The sequence below is a fragment of the Pseudophryne corroboree genome, chromosome 6, assembly GCF_028390025.1.
Source record: "Pseudophryne corroboree isolate aPseCor3 chromosome 6, aPseCor3.hap2, whole genome shotgun sequence".
Lineage (NCBI taxonomy): Eukaryota > Metazoa > Chordata > Amphibia > Anura > Myobatrachidae > Pseudophryne > Pseudophryne corroboree.
The window spans coordinates 256,711,588-256,728,460 of record NC_086449.1 but is presented as its reverse complement, the minus strand read 5'-3'; the positions used below and the strand labels follow the sequence as shown (position 1 = coordinate 256,728,460).

The 16,873-nt window shown below is 47.6% G+C and overlaps 1 protein-coding gene across 1 annotated transcript in view; it reads left to right on the top strand.

Moving 5' to 3' along the window:
* The window catches only part of TMC3 (transmembrane channel like 3), a 125,235-nt gene that overhangs the window by 45,780 nt on the left and 62,582 nt on the right, over positions 1-16,873 (top strand). The window contains exons 8-9 of the mRNA XM_063929962.1: positions 3,763-3,910; positions 6,846-6,889. Coding sequence (XP_063786032.1) covers positions 3,763-3,910; positions 6,846-6,889 — 192 coding nt within the window. The remainder of the gene's footprint in view (positions 1-3,762; positions 3,911-6,845; positions 6,890-16,873) is intronic.

Genomic DNA, 16,873 nt, shown 5'->3' with positions numbered 1-16,873 from the left:
TACTCATCTAAAACTCCCAGATCCATTCCCTTCTTCGTCTGGAGTGCCGACATTGATCAAACTATGACATATCTTCTCACTATCCAGCCCAAAGTCTGCAAAATGATTAAAAAGAAAGTTACTGCCTATCACAAGCAACAGCTGACAAAAACTGCAGAGCAAAACTAGACTAATGCAGGGTACACACTGGTATATATATTTGCAGATCAATTGATCTGCAGATATATCTACAGACGTACCGGGCAGTGTGTTGAGCATACACACTGCTCGATCCATCGGGACTGACGTCACAAACTGGGCGGGCATTTACATGTGCCCACTGCCCACCCAGTTCAGCTGTCAGTCACTGTCGGCGTCTACAGCAAGTGTACGGGCTGTCAGCTGACTACCCGTACACAGCACGATGCGCCAATACATTGTTAGATATGACGTTCACAGACATATAGCCTGTACACACTGGCCGATGGAACCGCAATATATTGGTTAGTGTGTACGCACCTTAAAACCAGGAGAAATTGCATCACTGATGCATCATGCAGCCAATCAGAGGAAGACAGGAGCTAGCCCCGCCCCTATTACTTCAGCAGCAGCTGCCCATGTCCATTGTGTGCATCTCACAGTATACACCAGCAATGAAGCTGTGTGTTATAGGAGGGTGTTACAGGAGGGCAATTGCCCCCTCCCACGCCCCCGCCCCCAACCTACCGTCAACCCGGATGCATCCCTGGCCTCTGAGGCACTGCAAGGACCCGGGCCCTGCCAGGCTCCTCTAACTGGCCTGGGCCGATGTAAATAGGACCCATCTTCACCAATACATCCACTTGTGAGAGCAGCTGTCATCTATTGCAGCACGGATTTGCACCAGCCCTATCCCAGGTAGAATAGACCTATCTGAATTTTTGTATCGTTGTATACCCTTACCTGCAATTCCATCTACAACTTCCACAGAAAACTGTGGTCACCCTGTTGCTGCCCAATTGCATCCATTTAGCCACAAGTGAAAATCTGGATTACTATTCTTACTACCGTGGTGACCAGATTACCCAGCAGATTGGCAAAAAATGTGTATCTATGCCTTGATGTCTCTAGGACGCATGGAGTGTGTGAAAAAAAAGCAAGTGGTCCATTTTGCGTGCAATTCTGAATCAGCTCTTTTATTATTATTTATGTTTGCAGCATCTTATTTTCTGCAACTGTCTATGAGCATTGCACTCATTCACCTGCCCATGATGTCAGGTGATCTCTACGTAAGCTCATAACCCTGGCCCACAGAAGCACAGTTGAATCTCCTGGTGGACCCCACTGCCTGGGGTCCCTCCTTCTCATGTAGGGATCAGGTTCCAGTTTGTACACTTGTGTTATGCGTAAGCTACCTTATACTGCACAGCAGGGGCGGATCCAGAAGAAAATGATAGGGGGGGCACCATGGAAGGGGCAAGTACATTTGCGTGTGGCTTCGGTGCATGTGAGGTGCAGGGTGCAGTGTGCAAGGGGCAGCGTTTGAGGGGCAGGGAGCAGCGTGTGAGGGTCAGGGTGCAGGGGGCAGTGTGTGAGGTGCTGGGTACAGGGGGCAGTGTTTGAGGGGCAGGGGGCAGCGTGTGAGGGGCAGGGGACAGCATGTGAGGGGCAGGGGGCAGCGTGTGAGGGGCAGGGTATAGGGGGCAGTGTGTGAGAGGCAGGGTGCAGGGGGCAGCATGTGAGGAGCAGGGGGCAGGGTGTGAGGGGCAGGGTGTGAGGGGCAGGGGGCAGTGTGTGAGGTGCAGGAGGCAGCTTGTGAGGGGCAGGGGGCAGGGTGTGAGGGACAGGGTGTGAGAGGCAGGGTGCAGTGTGTGAGGGGCAGTTGGCCCCCAGTAATAATGTCCCCCAGTAGTTTGCCCCCAGTAGATGCCCCCCAGTAATTATGTCCTCCAGTAGTTTGCCCCCAGTAGTAATGCCCCCCAGGAGTTTGCCCCAATAGATGACCCCCTCAGTAGTAATACCCTCAGTAGATGCCCCCCAGTAATAATGCCCCCAGTAGTAATGCCCCCAGTAGATGCCACCAGTAATAATGTCCCCCAGTAGTTTGCCCCCAGTAGATGCCCCCCAGTAAAAATGTCCCCAAGTAGCTGCCCCCAGTAGTAATGCCCCCCAGGAGTTTGCCCCCAATAGATGACCCCCCAGTAGTAATGCCCCCAGTAGATTACCCCTCCAGTAGTAATGCCCCCAGTAGATGCCCCCCAGTAATAATGCCCCCAGTAGTAAAACCCCCAGTAGATGCCACCAGTAATAATGTCCGCCAGTAGTAATGCCCCCAATAGATGACCCCCCCGGTAGTAATGCCCCCAGTAGATGCCCCCCAGTAATAATGCCCCCAGTAGTTTGCCCCAGTAGTAATGCCCCCCCCAGTAGAAATGCCCCTTGAAGAAAAAAAACATCATACTTACCGAGCCCCGTTCCCGTTTCCAGACCGCTGCAATCCTCCTCCTCTCTGGGCATCCGCTCCTCAGTCAGCACTATGACAGAGATGTCATGACGGACGTCTCTCCCATAGCGCACGCCGCACAGTGACAGCCCTGGAAGCCGGAGCTCAGTACTGAGCTCCTGCCTCCGGCTCATGGTGAGGAGAGACGGGCGCCCGCTGTTAACACAATCTCAGCGGGCGCCCGTCATCTCCCGGGGACGCATAGGGTTGGGGCCACAAATGACGGGGCCCGAGTGCACCCCCCCTGGATCCGCCACTGCTGCACAGGACTATGGTGTATTTTCTACAGTGCACTGCTGTTATTAATCTGGTACATTATCATTCATGCACTAGCACAGAGGTTCCCAAACGCGGTCCTCAAGGCACCCCAATGGTCCTGGTTTTAAATGTATCCAGGCTTGGCCACAGGTGACTTAATTAGCACCTTAGTCAATTTGATTTAACCATCTGTGCTGAGCCATGGATATACCTAAAACCTGGACTGTTGGGGTGCCTTGAGGACGGCGTTTGGGAATCTCTGCACTAGCAGTATTTACTACATATATTTATCAAGGGGTCCAGACATGCACTCTCTAATGGTTAACCAAGCCTCTGTGGTGGCTGGCCACACCCTCTCTGGAGACTGGTTACACCCCTAAACATAAGCCCCTACCACTGCATTCCCCTGGTGGGCCCTTCATACCACAGCCCGACACTGTCACAGACATTTCTCTGGTGACTGAGTCACAGCTTGTGTTAGGATTGTGGTGTTAAAACATTACTCTATCTGAAGTTATGATACTGATTGATCAGGCTTGTTTTTGATTTATCAAAACTTGGAGAGTGATAAATAGCACAGTGATAAAGTACCAGTCAATCAGCTCCTAACTGCCATGTCACAGGCTGTGTTTTAAAAATGACAGTTAGGAGCTGATTGGCTGGTACTTACAGTACAGTATGTGTTTTTACTGCCGGATTGGCAAAAACAAGCTTTTTATAGGGCCCTTTTTTCAGAGCCTGCTGTGGTCTCGAAAAAGAAAAAGCCTGATAATAGCTGTCGACGGCAATTGGATAGTCCTGGGGGATCAATTAGCCACAGTAAATTTCCGCAGATAACTGAACCCCCCCCCCTCCCCTCTCCCCCTAAATCTATTCACTGCAGAAGTGTTGAACTGAAAGCCTAGTATAGAAGGGACAATCTTGTTTGTTCTTAACCCTATTTGACTATTTGTAAAATGCTATTATCAAGTATGAAAATAGTTTGCCTTTTATTGTTAAACAATTTCTGCTTTTCACATGTGTTTGTATGACAATTTTCTTAGGATGGCAAAGAACTCCAGGTTAAGCTTGGCAAGTACCTCCGACGAAAACTACACGTTTTGCTGGAGAATCTTCTGTGCTTGGGATTATCTCATTGGAAATACAGAAGCCGCTGAGAGCAAAATTGCTGCCATAGTTAATAGCATTAGAGTGAGTGCTTTTTTTTTTTATTCATTAGGCTTCTTATTGTAAAACTATTATAACATTTGTGTAACACTAGACCTATCCCCGACATATCACTATTTAGTTCTGTCATTGACCCTTTCATGTCCAGCAAACTGTGTTGTATACTTATATAGTCAATCATGTTGTAGGAAACTTGACATCATTGTTAAGAAAGCTTGTCCACACATTATCTGGAAGCCGCATATGCTGAATTAGATACAAATGGATTCTTATGGGGCCCATACATTAGCAATCACAAAAAAACACGGGGGGTCATTCCGAGTTGTTCGCTCGGTAAAAATCTTCGCATCGCAGCGATTTTCCGCTTAATGCGCATGCGCAATGTCCGCACTGCGACTGCGCCAAGTAAATTTGCTATGCACTTAGGAATTTTACTCACGGCATTTTCATCGTTCTGGCGATCGTAATGTGATTGAGAGGAAATGGGTGTTACTGGGCAGAAACAGGCCGTTTTATGGGCGTGTGGGAAAAAACGCTACCGTTTCCGGAAAAAACGCAGGAGTGGCCGGAGAAACGGGGGAGTGTCTGGGCGAAGGCTGGGTGTGTTTGTGACGTCAAACCAGGAACGACAAGCAGTGAAATGATCGCAGATGCCGAGTAAGTCTGGAGCTACTCAGAAACTGCTACGAGGTGTGTAATCGCAATATTGCGAATACATCGTTCGCAATTTTAAGATGCTAAGATTCACTCCCAGTAGGCGGCGGCTTAGCATGAGCAAATCTGCTAAAATCCACTTGCGAGCGAACAACTCGGAATGACCCCCACAATTCCCAGATTATGGTCTGTCTTCCCTGATTTAACGATTATCCAATACACCTACATGCCCCTATGCATTGGCAATATTTTTCAGTGACTCAAAGATCTTTTTAACCCAATGATTGGATCTTCGAATCATAAAGGTGCCCATAAATCAAATGAAAGGGTTGTCATTTTGCTAGTCATATATAGGGACTAATCCAGATGTAGTGGGGTTGTTATGACTGCTGCTTCCTTGTAATCAGCAGTGATAGCACTGTATGGTAATGCTGCAGGAGGCGTCTATTACTGCTTGCAGGAAAAAATTTATCAATAAGATAAACGATCGGGCGCTTATATGTGCTGTTGCTCAAAGCTGCTGCTATAAAATTGGGTAAGTCACCCCCAATAACAAATATAGACAAAGAAAACCAACTAGCAGCGCTAATAAAGAAATTAATTGAATCGAAGGATTGAGTACTAATTAATGATATTTAATCAAACATAAAAACAATTCACTAGCACAATCATAAAAATATAGATATAAAATCAAACATTACTAAAAAGGGGGGGGGGGTCACGTTTATGGCTGCCTAATTTGTGTGTAGTCCGTTCCTGATTAATATAGACCGGATAGCAGATAGATGGATAGTTGTCCCTGGACTGACAGCGCAGTCATAGGGTTAAAAGTTATTTACCACAATTGGCCGCTGGAGGTAATAGTCCCTTATAGTTGTAATTGCGGGTCCTCACTGCATCGCGGTATCCTCCTTGGTTAGAAAGGGATAGTGGTAGTCCTGTTGTTAACAGTCGGTGCAATGATTTAGCTCAGCACAATGTCCAGTCCTGGTCCGGATACACAAAGGCAGCAATTGTCTATTACTGCTTGTAATAGTTGCCTCCTGCTGCAGTAGTGATCCGACCTGCAGCATCGGATCACTGACTTACCATTGGGGCGGCTTGCAGCGCCCATGGTGCCACACAAGACAGCCATCGTATAAGTCAGGAAATCTCCGTCCATCAACAGAGATCCTGGCCTCTTCCCTCCCCTTAACATCAGTGACATGCCTCCGTTTTCACAGAGGCCATCCCCGCCGCCTCCCTGAACCCCAGAGGGCAGCATACTGTCAATCACTGACAGTCTGCTGACGTTCTAGGCCCTGCGTCGCAGGACCTGTTTGCTCACGTACAGAACAGGTCCTGCACGTGTGCAAAGTTCCCGTAATCGGTACTTTGCGGCACAGGGCACAGCTCCAACCACATCTGAATTAGGCCCATATTGCAGACCATACATCTACCTCGAAAATTCCCCAATACCGATCTGATCTATCAATTGGCGGACTCTGATTATCAGCGATTTCTCTGGGGATCAGCAAAATCCTATTTGCTTGTATAATTACAGAGAATGATATTGTGCACATAGGGAAAGAAAACAATTACAGGGATCACCAAAATAATATTATGTCATAGTAGAAAGTTTGACATGAACAAAATACCAATTCATCATAGATGTAAAAGAACAGAGCATCATGAACTAAACAGGAAACATGAGAAAACAAAAGCATAATTGGGACATTGCTAAATTTGACTTAATATACAGAATAAATGACTTTCACTGATTTTTTCCCCCTGTGGGCATTACAAGACCTAACCACATTTGAAGATCTCTATTTACCATGAAGTGACAATTGCTAAAAGTAAATAAGTATATAGTGATATTCAGCTTTTACTTTATGAGCAATTTGGGCATTTCTTCCATTTTTCTGACCCCATACACTTAATGTATGTGAACATAATATATGTGTTACCGAATGAATGTAAGTTACAAGTAAAGACCATTTGATAATTGTATTAAAAACACATTAAAAGATATGAAAAATGGAACACAAAGCACATCTAGCCAGTAGAGTATTTCTGTGTTACATCTCTCCCATTCTAAACTTGTGCCAAGGGGCCGTACTGACTGTACTGATCTATAATGAGTGCTGGTGTTAGTGTAGTTTTATGGCGCTGGTAACATAAAGGGATACAGAGGGACTCTAGCAGATGTTCATCCAGGGGCTAGGGACAGTCTATAATGGCACTGGCTGTGATTATTATGCTGAACGCAAAATATATTGTGCAATTAGGCCACTCATTTCCTTTTTTTCTTGCTTATTAAAAGGAAGCGATCCTAGAGGAACAGGAAAAAAGGAAAAGCAAAAACTTGTAAGTATAGTGGCAGGTTTCTTCTTCTGCTTATTCTTACAATATAATTACTGTAGGAATATTCAAATGATGCTATCACCAGAGATTATTGCAGAAAAAATGTTGATTGTTATGCTATACTTTAAAGCTGGGTACACACTGAGACGATAAGGACCGATTTGTCATTTCCGGCCAAATCAGGCATATCGCTCAGTGTGTAGGTATGCCCAATTTGCAGGTGTCAGCAGTCGCTAGCGACGTCACCCGGTTGGCTCTCCTGCCCAGACCAACCGGGCGATAACAGTAGCGGCCGTGGCATGTGTAATGAAGGAAGGAGTGTGTACCCAGGATCCAATAGGTCGACATATCAGCTGGGTACACATTGTCTCCGTGTACCCAGCTTAAGTTATAAGTAAATATACAATCAGGAACAGCTGACAATATTTTTATGTCACCAACTTACTGTATAAAGTATTCCGATTATTTAATCATATAGATGTAGTATTGGTGCCCACAAGTCCCTGTAACCCATAATGTTGCCTATGTTACTATTCTAGATTCTGCTTCTTTTGAACTGTTCTCCATCTCTTGATCCATTTGCCTCAGTCAACTGACCTTCTCCCCTTCTCTCTTCAGTGGCCACACTCTAGATATCATCTTTTCCCACCTCTATACAGTATCTCTAAAGTCATACATTTTCCCTTCCCTCTCTCTGGTCTCACCCCATCTCCCTCTCCCTTATTCCATCACAAATCTACCAAGGCTGTCCTTATTAGTCCTAAGCTTTACAACCTAAACCCATCCTCTTTTTCTTCCTCCCTCGGCTTACAGTATTTATTTCCCTTATCTAAACATTACTGTCCTGACAAGGTTGCTTCCATTTGTATCATTATCCTAATCTCCATTCTGGACTGAATTGCCCTGGTGGTTATTCTCAACTTTTGACAGTCTACACCCCAACCCCAGCACTCTAGAGTCTAGACTAACCCACTACCTACAATAATGTACCTGCACCAAGGAACTGCATTGGAGAAAATTCCACTCATTCTCTGATTTCCTTCCTTTCAAATTTATGCTCTCATCTTACTATTCTGCTCTTTGGGGGTAATTCAGACCTTATCGTGGCAGCAAATTTGTTAGCAGCTGGGCAAAACCATGTGGGTCATTCCGAGTTGATCGCTCGCTAGCAACTTTTTGCTGTGCTGCGATCAGATATGGGCCGCCCATGGGGAAGTGTATTTTCGCTTTGCAAGTGTGCGAATGCTTTTGCAGCCAACGGCACAAAAAACTTTTTTTGTAGTTTCTGAGTAGCTCTGGACTTACTCAGCCGCTGCTATCATTTCAGTCTTTTTGGTCCCGGAATTGACGTCAGACACCCACCCTGCAAACGCTTGGACACGCCTGCGTTTTTCCAAACACTCACAGAAAACGGTCAGTTTACACCCACAAACGCCCTCTTTCTGTCAATCACCTTGCGATCGGCTGTGCAAATGGATTCTTCGTTAAATCCATCGATCAGCACCGATCCTCTTTGTACCCGTACGACGCGCCTGTGCATTGCGGTGCATACGCATGTGCAGTTTTGCAGAGATTTAACCTGATCGCAGCGCTGCAAAAAGTTGCTAGCGAGCGATCAACTCGGAATGACCCCCCCATGTGCCCTGCAGGGGGGGGCAGATATAACATGTGCAGAGAGAGATAGATTTGGGTGGGGTGTGTTCAAACTGAAATCTAAATTGCAGTGTAAAAATAAAGCAGCCAGTATTTACCCTGCACAGAAACAATTTAACTCACCCAAATCTAACTCTCTCTGCAAATGTTATATCTGCCACACCTGCAGTGCACATGTGGGGTCATTCCGACCCGATCGCATGCTGCATTTGTTCGCAGTGGTGCGATCGGGTCAGAACTGCGCATGCCTAGTGATTGCCTCTGCCTGATTGACAGTCAGAGGTGGTCGCTGGGCGGGAGGGAGCTGGACGGCGGCGTTAAGTTGCCATTTAGGGGGCGCGATCCGGCCAACGCAGGCCGCTGCGACCCGGGCAGCGAAGAGGTTCTCCCGGCCAGCCGCACGAGCTGCACTGGCCGGGAGGTACAGCTGAAATGCACAAGCATCGCCGCTGTGCGATGCTTTTGCACATCTGCGGGGGGGAGGGGGCACTGACATGCGGGGCGGACTAGCCCTCTGCTGGGTGTACCCCCGCATGTCTGAGTGCCTGATCACAGCTGTGCTACATTTAGCACAGCTACGATCAACTCGGAATGACCCCCATAGTTTTGCCCAACTGTCTCCTCTTTCCAGTCTTCTGCTACCAATTTCTGTCCTCCCCCTAATCACCGTCAGTCTTCTGTCATGGCACTTGATTTCACTACCTACTTGTCCTCAAAAATTGCTACTTTCTCTAGCATCCGTAAGGGATACTGGGGAGACTTAGCGGGACATTCTGACCCGATCGCATGCTGCGCTTTATCGCAGCCGTGCGATCGGGTCGGAACTGCGCTTGCGCTGCGGCCTTATTGTGCAGGCGCTTCATTGCCCGGCGATGGGCGTCGCCGGGCAGCAACGCCGCTAGCGAAGAAAGCCGCACACCCCTAACGCTAAGGTGAAGACTGTGGTGAGTAAAAACTAGGGGCCCCACTAGGGGGATCCCCCGGTTCAAAGTGCGGCTGAACGCGGGCGCGGCATACGGGATGCTCCTGGGGGGGACCTGCTATAGCCCCCATGTAGTCTGGCTTCATATAGCTTGAACTAGCACTTGTGTGATGTTTTTAAGCAAACAGGAGACATTGCCAATATAAAAAAATCACTGTAGCTCTGGCGCCATTGGGGGGGGGGGGGGGGGGGGGGGGCGAGCTACCTCAGAGCGGGACCAGAGGCATTTTGGCGCCTTCCTCTGCTTAATGCAGCCACAGACAGCACACACAGTGCTTACTGACTCACAAGACATGCTGGAAAACTGGTACAGGGTGTAGCAAAGGGGGAGAGCCGCTATTGTACACTATCTGAGTCCTCTACAGGACAGAAATTATTAGTGTTACTGTGATATAATTAGCTGTCAGCCTCACTGGGGGTGTGCAGCTAGGGGTGTGCTGGTGTCTCTCTCTCTGTGTCTCCTCTCACATACAGTAAGGGCAGGCTTGAACAGTATTACTGTCTGTGTGTATGTGTATGTTATTGTGCTAACTGTGGGGGTCATTCCGAGTTGTTCGCTCGTTGACGATTTTTGCTATGCTGCGATTTTTGTTGCAAAATGCGCATGCGCAAGGCACGCAGGGCACATGCGCTTAGTTATTTAACTAAAAACTTAGTAGATTTGCTGTGGATTCTGCGGCGCTTTTCAGTCGCACTGCTGATCGGTGGGTGATTGACAGGAAAGGGGCGTTTCTGGGTGGTAACTGAGCGTTTTCTGGGAGTGTGCTAAAAAATGCAGGCATGTCAATGAAAAATGCGGGAGTGTCTGGAGAAACGGGGGAGTGGCTGGCCGAACGCAGGGCGTGTTTGTGACGTCAAACCAGAAACTAAACAGACTGAGCTGATCGCAATCTGTGAGTAGGTTTGGAGCTACTCAGAAACTGCAAAGAATTATTTAATAGCAGTTCTGCTAATCTTTCGTTCGCTATTCTGATAAGCTAAGATACACTCCCAGAGGGCGGCAGCCTAGCGTGTGCAATGCTGCTAAGAGCAGCTAGCGAGCGAACAACTCAGAATGAGGGCCTGTGAAACATGGGTAAACACAAGCTGTGCAGTGTATGTCACACTTGATTCTCTCCAGTATCATCTGATTCTGTTTCTTGTGAACAATGCAGCCAATCTTCACAAATCAGTGAAGGGGCTGGGGGAGAGAGTCCAGAGCCCTCCTGGCTAGGGTCTCTTAAAACTAAGATGTCTGATATGTCATCCCAGCTCACTGCTAATGTACAAAAAACTCAGCTACTACAACAGGCTGTTGCAGACTTAGCTGCTAGGGCAGATGTTACACAGCCCCCCCTCTCTCATGCAGGTCCACAAAAGCGTGGTTTACCTGCTCTACTCTCTGATTCAGATGAGGAAATACAGGAGGATGGGGAGTACTTGGACCCCGTTAGTGGGGATTCAGATTCTGCTCAGAGTATTGAACCCCTCATGCTGGCTATACGGGATGTGTTGGAGCTCCCTCTAGAGGACGCTGCGTCACAGCAGTCGTTTTTCTTAACGCAAAACAAGCCTAATGTCACTTTCCCTGATTCTGCAGAGTTAGATGACTTATTCAAATTAGCCTGGAAAAATCCAGACAAAAAGATCCATGTGTCAAAAAAGGTTTTGCTCACTTTCCCATTTGCTCTTGACGGTAGGAAATTTTGGGAGGAACCCCCGGGGGTTGATGTATCAGTCTCTCGACTGTCCAAAAAGGCGGTACTGCCTGTCCCGGACTCCTTTACTGTAAAGGATCCTGGGAACAGAAAAATAGAAGCTACACTCAAATCTATTTACATGGCTGTAGGTGTATCGCAGAGGCCGGTCATTGCAGGTTGCTGGATGACCCATGCTATTCATTCGTGGCCTACTCAGATTCAAGGGGCCTCTCCAGGGATATGCCCCTGGTCACTATGGTGACTCTCCTCAAGCACATACAGGACACTACCCGCGTTCTGTGTGACTCACTTAAGGAGATGAGGAATATTAATGCTAGGACTTCTGCCATGGCAGTGTCGGCACACAGAGCTTTGTGGTTGCATCAGTGGATAGCGAACGCAGAAGCACAGTGTGGAATCCCTCCACTTTTCTGGGGAATGGCTCTTTGGGGTTGAGCTGGATACATGGATTTCCAAAGTCAAGGCTGGGAAATCCATGTTTCTCCCCTCTGGGGTCCCGCCGGCTGGGCGTTCCTACCCGGGGCCATCTGTGCAGTCCTTTCGGTCTAACAGATTTCAATCTAGGGCCAGGGGTGCCTCCAATGTGAATAGAGGCACCAGAGGTAAGTCAAAAAGACCTGCCACCACCGGCTCTCAGGAACAGAGCACCAGTTCTGCTTCCACTAAGTCCTCAGCATGACGGTGCCCACCCACCTCGAGGAGCTCTCGAGGTGGGAGTTCGACTGCGTAACTTCATCCACATCTGAGAAGACTCCTGCCAAGATACTTGGGTAAGGGAACTCATTTCTCAGGGCTACAAGCTGGAGTTCGTCGGTGCCCCCCCCCCCCCCCCAATGATTTTTCAAATCAAGCTTACCAGCTTTGGCGGATACACCGGTTACGTTGCAACAGGCCATCCGAAAGTTGGTCCAGTCTCACGTCATTATTCCAGTACCAATATCACAATGTGGCAGGGGTTATTACTCCAACCTGTTTGTGGTACCAAAGCCGGACGGCTCGGTACGGCCCATTTTGAATCTAAAGTCCTTGAATCCTTACCTAAAGGTTTTCAAGTTCAAAATGGAATCCCAGAGGGCAATGATTGCGGGTCTTGAAGAACAGGAATTCCTGGTTTCCCTGGATATCAAGGATGCCTACCTTCATATTCCAGTTTGGCCACCTCATCAGGCTTATCTGAGGTTTGACCTACTGGACGATCACTACCAGTTCCAGGCACTACCCTTTGGCCTGTCCACAGCTCTGAGGGTGTTCACGAACGTGATGGCGGAGATGATGTTCCAACCAGGGTCCAGGGGGTCAATGTTGTCCCTTACCTTCTGATCTTCTGATAACAGCAAGATCCATGGAGCTTTTATTGCTCCATATCGACCACACTATCCAACTTCTGTCACGCCATAGTTGGATTCTCAATCTACTGAAGTCTCACCTGGAGTCGACTCAGCAGCTCCTGTTCTTGGGGATGTTACTGGATATGGGGGCCCAGGAGGTGTTCCTCCCGGAAGACAAGGTGAGAACACTTCAGGAGGTGGTCCGACCTGCTCGTGTATCCATCCATCTTTGCATAAGATTGTTGGAGAAGATGGTCGCCTCCTACGAAGCGATCCAATATGGGAGGTTCCATGCCAAAACATTTCAATTGGATTTCCTGAACAAGTGGTCCGGATCATATCTACAGATGCACGGATGATTCGGCTGTCACCTCATGCCAGGATTTCCCTCTTGTGGTGGCTGCAGTCCTCCAATCTCCTGGCAGGTCGGAGTTTCGGGATTCAGGATTGGACCCTCCTCACGACGAATACGAGTCTGCGAGGATAAGGAGCTGTCACCCAAGAGGCGCAGTTCCAGGGCAGGTGGTCAGCCCATGAAACCTTCCTTCCGATCAACATTCTGGAACTTCAGGTGATCTACAATGCTCTGTTTCAGGCCTCTCCTGCTCACAGATCACACAATCCAAGTTCAATCAGACAATGCCACAGCAGTGGCGCACATCAATCGGCAAGGAGGAGCAAGAAGCAGAGCTTGCATGCGAGAGGACTCAAAGATAATCCTCTGGGCAGAAAGAAATACAAGAGCAATGTCTGCAATCTTCATTCCGGGTGTGGACAACTGGGAAGCGGACTTCCTCAGTCATCACGATCTCCACCCAGGGGAGTGGGGTCTCCACCATGAGGTGTTCCAGTAGATCATCTACCGGTGGGGCTGCCCACAGATAGACATGATGGCTTTTCGACTCAACAAGAAGCTTCACTGGTATTGCTCATGAACCAGGGACCCTCAGGCGAGGGCAGTGGATGCACTGACGTCGCCTTGGTCTACCTGTTTCCTCCGATTCCGTTGCTCCCAAGGGTGCTCAAGCGAATCAGAAATCAAGGAGTCCAGGCAATTCTGATTGCCCCGGATTGGCCTCAGAGGGTGTGGTACGCGGATCTTCTGGACATGTCCGTCGAAGACCCTTTGCCTCTACCGCTAAGAAGCAATCTTCTTCAACAGGGACCGTTCGTCTACCCGAACTTACGGCGACTGCGTTTGATGCAATGGAAGTTGAGCGGAACATCCTAGCTCACAAGGGCCTTTCCAAAAAGGTTATTGCTACAATGGTTCAGGCCAGGAAACCTGTGACGTCAAAACACTATCATCATATCTGGAGAAGATATGTCTCTTGGTGCGAGGAATGCATGTAACCACCTGCAGAATTCCACTTGGTATGTTTCTGACGATTCCTGCAGGCTGGTGTGGATAAGGGTTTGCGCCTGAGTTCCATTAAGGTCCAGATTTCAGCGCTCTCCATTATCTTCCAGAAGAAATTGTCACTGTTGCCAGAAGTTCAGACCTTCTTGCAAGGGGTACTCCACATACAACCACCTTTTGTGCCACCTATGGCACCCTGGGATTTGAATGTGGTGTTGGAATTTCTACAGTCCTCCTGGTTTGGGCCTCTGATGATGGTAGAAGACAAGTACCTCATGTGGAAGATGGTGATGTTACTGGCCCTGGCTTCTGCTAGGCGTGTATTAGAATTGGGGGCCTTATCATGTAAAAGTCTGTACTTGGTCTTTTACGAGGACAGAGCAGAGCTCAGGACTAGGCAGAAGTTCCTGCCGAAGGTTGTCTCTGCATTTCACCTGAATCTACCTATTGTGGTTCCGTCCAGTTCTGACACTTCTGCTCCTCCAGAAGGCATTGGATGCAGTGCGAGCCTTGAAGATCTATGTCAAGCGAATGGCTCGGATCAGAAAGACGGATTCCTTGTTCGTGCTCTATGATGCGCAGAAAAAGGGTTGTCCTGCTTCGAAGCAGTCCGTTGCTCATAGGCTTAGGCTTACTATCCAACAGGCCTATGTGCTGGCAGCCTTACCTGTTCCTAAGTCTCTGAAAGCCCACTCTACAAGATCTGTGGGCTCTTCCTGGACGGCTGCCCATAGTGTCAGCCTTGCAACTATGCCGAGCTGCTACCTGGTTGGGGAAGAACACCTTTGTGAATTTCTACTAGTTTGATACCCTGGCCAAAGAGGATACCCAGTTTGGGCAGGCGGTGCTGCAGCAGTCTCCGCACATTCCTGCGCGTTCTGGAAGCTTTGGGACATCCCTGTCGTACTAAGTCTCCCCAATATCCCTTATGAATGCTAGAGAAAATAGGATTTTAATTACCTACCGGTAAATCCTTTTCTCGTAGTCCATAAGGGAGATTGGGCGCCCGCCTCAGTGCGTTGACTTTTCTGCAGTTTCTCTGTTATATGGTTACCTGTTCAGCTGTTGCTGTTATTGTTACCAGCGGGTGCTGGTTGTTATATGTTCATGGTGTATTGGTATTAAATCTCACCACTCTTTGTTATCATGTTCCTTCTCTCATGTATGTCCTTTCTCTTTCGGGCACTGTTTTACCTATAACTGTCTGTGGGAGGGGGCATAGAGGGGAGGAGCCAGCACACCCAGTGAAGAAATTTGAAGTGCACCGGCTCCTTTGGACCCCGTCTATACCCCATCATACTAAGTTTCCCCATATCCCTTATGGACTACGAGAAAAGGATTTACCGGTAGGTAATTAAAATCCTATTATCCAAAAGGACATGTAATCCTTTTCCTACTCTTTCTTTGCCTTATAATGCTTGCTGAACCACCTATTCCTCCTTCTCTCCCACCATTGGGGAAGTTTGTTACTCTCCCATTCTAAATAAAAAAAAAACACTTTTCTGGATCATGACTCCCTCTCTAACTACTGCTCCATTTCCCTTCTTCCCTTTGTATTCAAACTATTGGAATTACTTGTCTACCAATGCCTGCCTACTTTCCAGTCCTCCCACTCCCTCATTGACCCCACATTCATGCTATCTTTCAATCCTGCTGATATCACCTCTGCAACATCTCCTGGATTAAACCCACCCATGAGGCTTCTAAATCTCTTATTCACATCCTTGTTATCTCCCACCAGAAATACTGCATACGCCTTTATCTTGTTTACCCCTCTTAAATATATTCTCAATACTGCTGCCTATCTTTAGATACCCCTTTTGTTACTCTGGTTCAACCTCTCCTCTCCTTCAACTCCTTTACTGGATCGCCTTCAGAATCTAGTTTGTTTTTCACTCTCTCTAACCTCATCTCAGTTCATACTGTTGAAAGAAGAGTGCGCTACTGCACAGACTCCAGTCTTCCTGTTCTCCAAGGAGGCTTCATGCCCTATCTAAAATGGCCACAGAGATCTTTACCATGTTGCAGAGCCATTTTGGACTGTAGAGTGACATGGTGACAGATAGCTACAATTACCTGCAATCCATAATGATTCCAGTGTTCCTGCATGACTATCTCGTGCCTACATATATTCACCAACTGTATGATACCCCACTCCAATGAAGCTCTGCTCCTTGAGAACTAGTGTGTAACATTGAGCATGGCTGTACCTGCTATCTATCGATAAACCAACACTGCTGGTTAAATACCAGGGCTGTTCATAGTTTGAGTCATCTGCTGCTGTGTGCCTAAGTAACTCTGCATTATCAACACCTGCACACACATAATTTAATGCTACACATGCTACTCCTCCCACCTCTCTTGCTCTATCACCTTGCCTCCCTACTTATTACCTCTGCCCCCTCCTGCTCCCAAGTCTTCTCAGGTATGATTCCCCTCCTTGTTATGTCACTCTGTCTTCACCCACACAATCAGACTATCTACAAACCCAATATATTTTCAAGTGTGTCCATTCAAACCTACCAGCCCACCTCACAAATTTAGCCAATACTCTCTGTCCTTATCTCTTCCCAGTTACACCCCCCACTCCCGTATGCAAGCAGGGCCCTCTATCCTCCTGGTTCCTATCCTGTTCTCTCTTTGTCTCCAGTGTGCTCCCACTCACAAACAGGAATTTTGATCCTTTCTGTCCATAGCGTTGGTAAATTCTTCTATAGCTGTCACTCTCTTAGATGTTACTCTCTGAGTTGTCTTTATATCTGACTATTTTTTCCCCTTGTACTGTAATATTTAATTCTATATTATATTAATGCTGTGTATTTAAGCCATATTTACAGTAGAGCAGCTACTGCAGCCTTTGATGCAGCTTGACAGTGATGAACACAACTGTCATTTAACAAATAAATGTAGCTGCAGTGAATATTGTGATGCAATGTATGCCTTCTAAATGTCTCCAACAAAATG